Source organism: Leptodactylus fuscus, chromosome 1 (assembly GCF_031893055.1).
Source record: "Leptodactylus fuscus isolate aLepFus1 chromosome 1, aLepFus1.hap2, whole genome shotgun sequence".
In the NCBI taxonomy this organism is placed as follows: domain Eukaryota; kingdom Metazoa; phylum Chordata; class Amphibia; order Anura; family Leptodactylidae; genus Leptodactylus; species Leptodactylus fuscus.
The window spans coordinates 136,001,315-136,011,429 of NC_134265.1; the positions used below are offsets into that span (position 1 = coordinate 136,001,315).

The 10,115-nt window shown below is 39.5% G+C and overlaps 1 protein-coding gene across 2 annotated transcripts in view; it reads right to left on the reverse strand.

The window, feature by feature from the left end:
• Positions 1–10,115, reverse strand: part of RABGGTA (Rab geranylgeranyltransferase subunit alpha) — a 65,875-nt gene extending 55,760 nt beyond the window's left edge. For both annotated transcript variants that reach the window (XM_075276992.1, XM_075277002.1), the window contains exons 1-3: positions 10,032–10,115; positions 6,049–6,079; positions 5,394–5,504 (exon numbers count right to left, since the gene is read on the reverse strand). In XM_075276992.1, the coding sequence (XP_075133093.1) occupies positions 5,394–5,504; positions 6,049–6,051 (114 nt within the window). In that variant the 5' untranslated portion in view covers positions 6,052–6,079; positions 10,032–10,115. The remainder of the gene's footprint in view (positions 1–5,393; positions 5,505–6,048; positions 6,080–10,031) is intronic.

Below are 10,115 nucleotides of genomic sequence, written 5' to 3' on the forward strand. Positions count from 1 at the left end.
CTCCAGACACGGATTTGGGTTTCCCCCTTAACGAGTATCTGTTCCCCATAGACTATAATGGGGTTCGAAACCCGTTCGAACACACGAACATTGAGCGGCTGTTCGAATCGAATTTCGAACCTCGAACATTTTAGTGTTCGCTCATCTCTATTAGGGACGTCTTCAATTCTGAAAGGAATTATAAAGGCATATATATATATATATATATATATATATATATATATATATATATATATATATATATAGAAACCCCCATAAAACACCCCATTTTCAAAACTGCACCACTCAATCATTCAAAACAACATTTGGGATGTTTGTTAACCCTTTAAGCATTTCATAAGAATAAAAATAATATGGAGGTCAAATTTAGAAATTTCATTTTTTTTCACTAATACATTCATTTACAACTAAAATTAACACATTCACAAAGAGTTAAAGCAGAAAATTCATCTGGCAGTTTATTGTGCAATTTCTTCCAAGCACAGAAATACCCCACATGTGGGTGTAAACTGATTTTTGGGCAGACGGCAGTGCATGGAAGGGAAGGAGTGACAATGCGTGTTTGAACAGCAGATTTTGCTGGAATAATTTTCAGGCGCCATGTTTCATTTGCAGAGCCCCTTTGAGTACCAAAACAATGGAAACCCCATAAAAGTGACCCCATTTTAAAAACTACACCCCTAACAGAATTCATCAAGGGGTATAGTGACCTTTTTGACCCTACAGCTGTTTCATAGATTTTACTAACATTGGGATGTGTAAATGAAAAATGACTAAAATGTCACTTTATCCCCAAAGTTTTCATTTTCACAAGGGGCTAAATGAGAAAAAGCCCCCCCCCCAGTTTGTTAAACAATTTCTCCTGAACACGGAAATACCCCATATATGGTCGGAATCTGTTGTATGGGAACATAGCAGGGCTTGGAATGGACAGAGCACTATTTGGCTTTTAAAGGGCAGATTTTACTGGAATAATTTTCAGGTGCCATGTCGCATTTGCAGAGCCCGTAGAGTACCAATACAGCGGAAACCCCTAAAAGTGACCCCATTTTAGAAAATACACCCCTCAAAGAATTTATCTAGGAGTTTGGTGAGAATTTTGACCTCACAGGTGTTTCACAGATTTTATTAACATTGGGACGTAAAAATGAAAAATTACTTTTTTTCCAATAAATCGTTCATTTAGCGCCATATTTTTAATTTTTCAAGTAGTTAGAGAATTAAAAATCCCCCATAGTTTGTTATACAATTTCTCCTGAACATGGCAATACCCCATATGTGGCAATAATCTGCTGTATGGGTACATGGCGGGGCTCAGAATGGAAAGAGCGCTATTTGGGTTTTGAGGGCAGTTTTTGGGTGCAATGTTGCATTTGCAGAGCCCCTAAAGTACCAATACAATGGAAACACCTCAAAAGTGACCCCATTTTAGAAACTACACCCGTCAAGGAATGAATCAAGGGGTATTATCATTTTGAGCCTAAAAATGCTTCCCAAAAATTAATGTACAAAATGAAAACTGACATTTTTAAAGAAATATGCCATTTCGGTGCCTAATACTTTGCACCCACTTTGTGTTGTCAGAGACCTGAACTCCTAAAACTATTAAGTGAGCGATCCCGAGGGTCAAAAAATTATATATGTGGGTGAAAACTGCTGCTTGGGCACACAGCAGGGCTCAGAAGGGAAGGAGCACTGTGCTTTTCAGCTTTTTGGGGTACAGATTTAGAGGGACTTTCTGGGCGCCATGTTGTTTTTGCAAAGCCCTGGAGGTGCTAGTAAACTGGAATTCCCCAAGAAGTGACCCCATTTTGTAAGGGCAATTTTAGGGTTTCTGCAAAAGTGTGATGGCATCAAAAAAAAAAAACCCAAACCGTCTAAGTCTGTGCTCCAAAAACCAAATAACCCTTCTTCCCTTCTGTGTTCAGCTGTGCCCTAATATCAGTATATACCACATATGACATTATGTACGTTATCCCGGGTACACCAGTGTCATACATGTGCCCTAATATCAGTATATACCACATATGACATTATGTATATTATTCCGGGTACTCCAGTGTCATACATGTGGCACAAACTGCAATTTGAGCACACGGCAGGGCACTGAAGGGAAGGAGTGCAGATTCAGATGTTTGGTATCTGGACGCCATGTCATGTTTGTAGAGCCTGTAAAGTACCAGAAAAGTGGATTCCCCAAAGGAGTGACCCCATTTTGAAAACTGCACCCCTCAAAGAATTTATCAGGGGTGTAGTCAGTATTAGTATCCCGGACGTGACGGCACAGCGGATGGTGAAGAGGGAATATGTAAGCTTTGCGGAGAACATTGCAAACACCAAATTCCCTACTATGTCCCAGTAGCTCCTATGATTGGGGGAGTCACTCTGGGGGTCACTTTGGGGGTTACTTCTGGTGTCTTTTCCTTCATAAGCTGTAAATCTGGGGTGTCCGCTGATATTCGCTCGCACAGCTTATATATTCCCTTCCTGCCGCAGCCATTTGTGTTATAATAATTTGGCGATTTTGAGGTTTTTTTGTCTTCACGTTACTAGATGCTATATTTTCTTTATTTTTCTGGTGAAGTGGCCATATAAGGGCTTGTTGTTTGTGGCATGAGATGCATTTTGTAATGACACCATTTTTGGGTGCCTACAACTTATTGAATACTTTTTATTACCTCTTTCTTGTTGGATTTAGTATAAGTAACATGTGACCTCTATTCTGCAGATCGGTACGGTTACGGCGATACCTCATTTATATAATTTTTTTATGCGATATTAATTCTGCAGAACAAAAACATTTGGGGACGTAAATAATTGATTTTTGCATCGCCATCTTCTGAGAGGCATAACATTTTTATTTTTCGGTTGACAGTGATGGTTGAGGGCATGTTTTTTGCAGGACAACCTGCGCTTTTTATTGGTACTGTTGTGGTGTACGTTTGACTTTTTGATCACTTTTTGTAGTATATTTTGTAAGATGAGATGGCGAAAAATCATTACTTCCGGCGGTTTTTTTCCGGGTTTTTTTCCGCTGTTCACAGTGTACATTAAATATTGTTTGTTTTGTTGTACAGGTTGTTATGGACGCGACGATACAAATATGTATTGTTTTTATTAATTTTTAGGGGTTTTTTTTTTTAATATAATTCATTTTCTATAGAAAAAAAAGAATTTTGGGTTTTTTATAACTTTATTAATTTTTTTCAAACACTATTTTTTTGCACTTTTTTCATGTGTCCATTTAGGACACTTGATTCAGCAATACTTTGATTGCTGATAGTGTGATGCTCTGTGAGACACAGCATGCACATGTCTCAGTGCATCACAGGAAGTCCTGGCGGGATCAGCCAGGTAAGTGGGGGGGAAGAACATTAAAACATCCAGAACTCCCAAATAGTAAAAAATAAAATATAACTTTTACTTAATGTCAATTAAAAATCTACAACATGGATCCAGAAAGATAAGAAAAATAAGCCTACGCATTTCGAGACCTATCTTATGGTCTCTTAGTCGCTGAGCGGGCGGGCTGACTTTGACGTAGTATTACTTCATGGTGCACGAACTACCTTGCGCCCATGACGTAATACTACGTCAAAGGTCGCTAAGGGGTTAAAGAAGGATGCTGTAAAAATAAGTGCCCTGCTCAATCTTGATGCAGAACCCTATTTTGTCATCCCAGGTACAGTAAAGTATAGTTTTACCAATTCCATGTGTTCTTGACTGTAGTTAGTCAACTGCTAGTCTAGGTGTGCTGAACGTCTGTAGAGAAAATTGCATACACCCACAGATGTTTTCCACCTCTCTAAACAAGCCTATTTCACCACCCTCATCTCCTCACTTACCTTACTGAAATATTTCAGATCTTTTTCTTCTGGAATATTTCCTTCCTATTTTAAACATGTTACCCAAACTGTGGTACTATCTCCCTTTCATCCCCAGAATCTTATAACGCTTGGTCTACTCTCATCTAATACACTGATTCTTTCCACTGATGCCCTTCTTGGTCTGTTTCAATCTGGCTTCGGCACTCTGCAACTAAAATAGTACTTCCAAAAATCTCCAATGATCTCCTGACTGTCTAATCCAACAGCAACTATTCTCTTCTTATTCTTCTGGATCTCTCAGCAGCATTTATTACCCATACACTATCAACTCCTTCACGGTATGCTCCACTCTGTCAGCCTCATGGGCACTGCTATTTCTTTGCTCTCCTACCTCTCAGACCGCACTCACAGGGTATCGTTTGCAGGCTCTATCTCTTCTCCTCTTCCCCTTGCTGTGGCAGGTCCCTACAGCTCATTCCTAGGTTCCCTTCTCACTGTACACAGCCCATACTAGACAAACCATCGGCAGATTTATCTGCTGATGACACCCAACTATATATCTCCTCTTGTGACAGCACCGCTACACTACTAAAAAAATACCAGTTACTTTCTTTCTGCGGTCTCTAACATCATGTCTTCTCTCTATCTGAAACTCAACTACTGTGTTTCTACCATCTACTAACCAAACTAACCCTGATTTTTACATTTTAGTCTGTGGTCTTTATACAACACCGAGGCCGTACATCTGATTCCTTGGGTTTATGTTTGACCTTTTCTTTACCTCTTATATCCAATTACCCGCATGCTGTTAACACCTGCCACTGAAAAACATCCACAGAATCTGTCTTTGGCTGTGCCAGTCACTGCACTGGTTATTTACTACAGAACACAATATGAAGTTATAATCCTCATACCTCTCTATGGTTCTGCACCTCCCACCACCCAAGACGTGCTCTCTGATCGGCCAATGACCTAAGACTGAGCCCCTCTAATATTAGAGCATCCCACTCCCATCTCCAAGACTTCTCCTGAGTTGCAACACTTCTCTGGAATACATTACCCTGGACAACCAGATTAACTCCCCAAACAAGTCTCTTCAGACAAGGCTATCACAATCTAACACTTCTGCTTCTGAATCTAATGGTCCTCATGAAACCACCCCATTCCCCCCTCCCCACACACACTCATCCCACAGAACATGATACATGAGTGTGATTATGCTAAGGCACTTTGGATCTGCACATAAAAGGACACTTACTGGTGACAGCTTTGTGTAGTTAGTGTGAACTGTTTCTAATCCTGTAATCTCCCATTTTGTCTGTACAAGACCACCATGATTTGTAAACTGCTGAGGATTAAGTTGGTGCTATATAAATAAAACTGTATTATTAAAACTTATTATAAATGTAGTATTATAGAACCCTTTGCGCAAGACACTTGGCTGATTAGCCTCATTCATCTTGGCACCAATCAGCAAGTGAAACAGAAAGATATGGGGGAAAGTCAGAGGGCTGGAAGAGGTGGAAAAGTCTGAACAGGCCCGAAAGGAGACAACTGGAGAATTACCTTACTCAAAGCAGCTTGTGTTGCACCAACATAGAGTTCTAATTTTTTCTCTCTTTCTTTACGCTTTGCCTCCTGTTGCTCCAAAGTAGTCTTCACCTTGATCCGACCATGCTAAATACAGAGCATAGGTTGAATCTTTTGACAATATAAAGAGGTAGCAGACAGTAGTACATTATTTTAGAGTCTGGAATAAAAATCTACTGCCGAATAGAAAAAAAAATTACAAATTTTAAGCCTAAATAGCAGTGTTTTGAAACGAAAGCCTTCAAGTAATTACAAGGTTTTTGGCAACATTCCCAAACTTTACACCTGAAAAATGTATCTGCCAAAGTTGGATCTGATTTTGTCCTGAGGCATGTACATTGGCTGTTTCACCACATCAGCAATAAGGAAACTTTTATATATTTGTAGCCAGTATTGTGGCTTAGTGGTTAGCACTGTTGCCTTGCAGTAGTATAATATCTTATCACAGAAGACAACAAAAACTTATTAACCAAACATTTTTTCAATGACTTTTTATTGTTTTTTGTTGTCTTCTGTGACTGCAGAAGTTTAACCAATTGCAGAAGTTCAGGTTAACTCTGCTACATCTGTATTTCCTGCATGATATTATTAACACAGCATCTAAACTGACATTGAAAGCATTTGGCCATACCATTGTGTTCCAGAAATTAGGGACAGAAGACCTGCAAGAAAAGAAACCGAGTCAGGCACAAAAGAGAATCATTTATAACAATACTAATAATAAAATGTCAGGATTGTGAGCCAGAGGCGACACAAATAATGGAGAAACTAAACCAAACAGGACACTTTGGCTTCCGTGATCATGGATAGGTAAAGGAAAGTGTTCAGTAGAGCAGTTTTGCCACTGAGGACTCTAGGAAAGCTGGATGACAATCTTTGTGGTAGCAATAATGAAGAACATGCTGGAGTTTCTCTGAATTGGGATGACAGAGCAATGTTTTTGTGGCCCACCTTTGGTGCTGTATTATAATAAGTGTGCAAATATGTAGTATACCCAGTAATCTCAACATGCACTCCATGTATACCCTTCTAACTTCACCATGTAATGATAAACAGCAGATCAGCTCAACTTTATATGCATGAGATTCCAGGTCTTCTGGTCAATATGATCCATTACAACTCCTCCAGTTTAAAAGGCATTATTTTATTAAAGGGATTTTTCGAGTATTAGAAAAACAAGGCGTATTTCTGTCATGGACAGTCCCCCCCACCTGTCCATGGGTTGATAGTGATTCGGTCCCATTCACTACAGTGGAACCGAGCTGCAAAACCAGACAAAACCCAAGCATAAGTGTGGCATGGTTTCTCAAAGAAATAATCCATATTTTTCTAAAGCTGACAACACCTTCAAGATTCCAATAAAAACATGATCCAAGAAAAAGATGAAAAGTATTCAAATCAAAGTATGTACACACAGGCGAAACGCCTACACCTATGTGTACATGGTCTGATAGGATACCTATTTATTGTGTGGACCAGGTTGTCAAACCTATAAAAGTAACATTAAAATTACAAAAACCCTCCTGCAAATGTCACTACATATTGCAGATTTTGAATTTATGGCTAAGTAGATATTGTTTTAGTCTTACACTAGTAACAGGTTTTTTTTTTAATGTTATTGCAATGTAGCTTTATAACTTCCAATTTGTGGGTACATATAATGCACTATATAATTTTTTTTTTGTGAAGCTATCAAGAAAAACCGCAATTTTGCCATGATTTTTTAAAGATTGTTTTTACTGCAAGTGCAGTACTGTATAAATAATATGTTAGCGTTATTTTATTGTCTTTGCAACTACAATACCAAATGTATATAGTGTATTGTTACTACTTTTGCACACTAAAAACTTTTTTACAGGAACCAATTTTCATTTGTTTCTTTTTCACCATTATCCAAGACCCATGATATTTGTCTTTTCCCATTGACAAGGCTACATGAGCACTTATTATTGCTGGATGTCTTTTAGTTTTTATTGGCATGTGTTAGGGCTAGCTATAACTTTTTGATTAGTTTTTTTTATTCATTTTTGTTTTTTTAAAGGGGAGATGAGTATTAGCTGAAATGGACTTTAGTGGTGTTTCTCCTCCTGCTGGGGCTTCAATCTCTGCTCTAGATAATTGCCACAATTGCTGCCTTCCCTCCATGTATATCCAATAACCTGACATACAGTGTTGGCCAAAAGTATTGGCACCCCTGCAATTCTGTCAGATAATACTCATTTTCTTCCAGAAAATGATTGCAGTCACAAATTCTTTGGTATTATTATCTTCATTTAATTTGTCTTCAATGGAAAACCACAAAAAGAATTGTCAAAAAGCCAAATTGGATATAATTCCACACCAAACATAAAAAAGGGGGTGGACAAAAGTATTGGCACTGTTTGAAAAATCATGTGACGCTTCTCTAATTTGTGTAATTAACAGCACCTGTTACTTACCTGAGGCACCTAACAGGTGGCGGCAATAACTAAATCACACTTGCAGCCAGTTGAAATGGATTAAAGTTGACTCAACCTCTGTCCTGTGTCCTTGTGTGTACCACATTGAGCATAGAGAAAAGAAAGAAGACCAAAGAACCGTCTGAGGACTTGAGAAGCAAAATTGCTAGGAAGCATGAGCAATCTCAAGGCTACAAGTCCATCTCCAAAGACCTGAATGTCCCTGTCTCTACCATGCGCAGAGTCATCAAGAAGTTTAAAGCCCATGGCACTGTGGCTAACCTCCCTAGATGTGGACGGAAAAGAAAAATTTGACGAGAGATTTCAACGCAAGATTGTGTGGATGGTGGATAAAGAACCTCGACTAACATCCAAACAAGTTCAAGCTGCCCTGCAGTCCGAGGGTACAACAGTGTCAACCCGTACTATCCATCGGCGTCTGAATGAAATGGGACTGTATGGTAGGAGACCCAGGAAGACCCCACTTCTTACCCAGAGACATAAAAAAGCCAGGCTGGAGTTTGCCAAAACTTACCTGAGAAAGCCAAAAACGTTTTGGAAGAATGTTCTCTGGTCAGATGAGACAAAAGTAGAGCTTTTTGGGAAAAGGCATCAGCATAGAGTTTACAGGGAAAAAAAAAAAAAAAAAGAGGCCTTCAAAGAAAAGAACACGGTCCCTACAGTCAAACATGGCGGAGGTTCCCTGATGTTTTGGGGCCGCTTTGCTGAGTCTGGCACTGGACTGCTTGACCGTGTGCATGGCATTATGAAGTCTGAAGACTACCAACAAATTATGCAGCATAATGTAGGGCCCAGTGTGAGAAAGCTGGGTCTCCCTCAGAGGTCATGGGTCTTCCAGCAGGACAATGACCCAAAACACACTTCAAAGAGCACTAGAAAATGGTTTGAGAGAAAGCACTGGAGACTTGTAAAGTGGCAGCAATGAGTCCAGACCTGAATCCCATAGAACACCTGTGGAGAGATCTCAAAATGGCAGTTTGGAGAAGGCCCCCTTCACATCTCAGGGACATGGAGCAGTTTGCCAAAGAAGAATGGTCTAAAATTCCAGCAGAGCGTTGTAAGAAACTCATCGATGGTTACCAGAAGCAGTTGTTCGCAGTTATTTTGTCTAAAGGTTGTGCTACCAAGTATTAGGCTGAGGGTGCCAATACTTTTGTCCGGCCCATTATTGGAGTTTTGTGTAAAATGATCAATGATGTGACTTTTTTTTCTCTTTTGTGTTAAAAACGAAGATATTAATACCAAAGAGTTTGTGTTTGCAATTATTTTCTGACAGAATTGCAGGGGTGCCAATACTTTTGGCCAACACTGTATGTCAGGTTATTGGATATACATGGAGGGAAGGCAGCAATTGTGGCAATTATCTAGAGCAGAGATTGAAGCCCCAGCAGGAGGAGAAACACCACTAAAGTCCATTTCAGCTAATACTCATCTCCCCTTTAAAAAACATAAATGAATAAAAAACTAATCAAAAAGTTATAGCTAGCCCTAACACATGCCAATAAAAACTAAAAGACATCCAGCAATAATACGTGCTCATGTAGCCTTGTCAATGGGAAAAGACAAATATCATGGGTCTTGGATAATGGTGAAAAAGAAACAAATGAAAATTGGTTTCTGTGAAAAAGTTTTTAGTGTGCAAAAGTAGTAACAATACACTATATACATTTGGTATGGAAGAAAATGAGCATTATCTGACAGAATTGCAGGGGTGCCAATACTTTTGGCCAACACTGTATACCCAATGTATATCCAGTCACCTCACTATTTAGACCATATATCCCCAGTAACCTGAAATATACCTCATGTATATCCAATAGCCTCACTGTGCAGACCATATACCCCCAGTAACCTGACATATACCCATGTATCCCCACTATGTAGACCACGTTTCCACAATAACCTCATTATGTACAGCATGTATCCCCAGTAACCTCTCTATGGAAACTATATATCCCTAATGAAATAATTAAAAAAAAACAATAGTATTACAGTATGTAGCAACCGTGCACGTTATAAATAGCAATCCAATCCAAATATGGCCACCTGACAGTGACCTGTGATATGGGGATATGCTGAACTATTCATGACTAACGGGAAGGGACAAGCTATGAGGGACACGGCCAATGCCAGGGACCATGACCGCAGCACGTACCTGCCTCTGACAGCCGGCTCAGGACCCTAAATATACCGGAAGGTGTGTGGACCACTTCCTAGACCAACTCACTGGAGCCAAGCA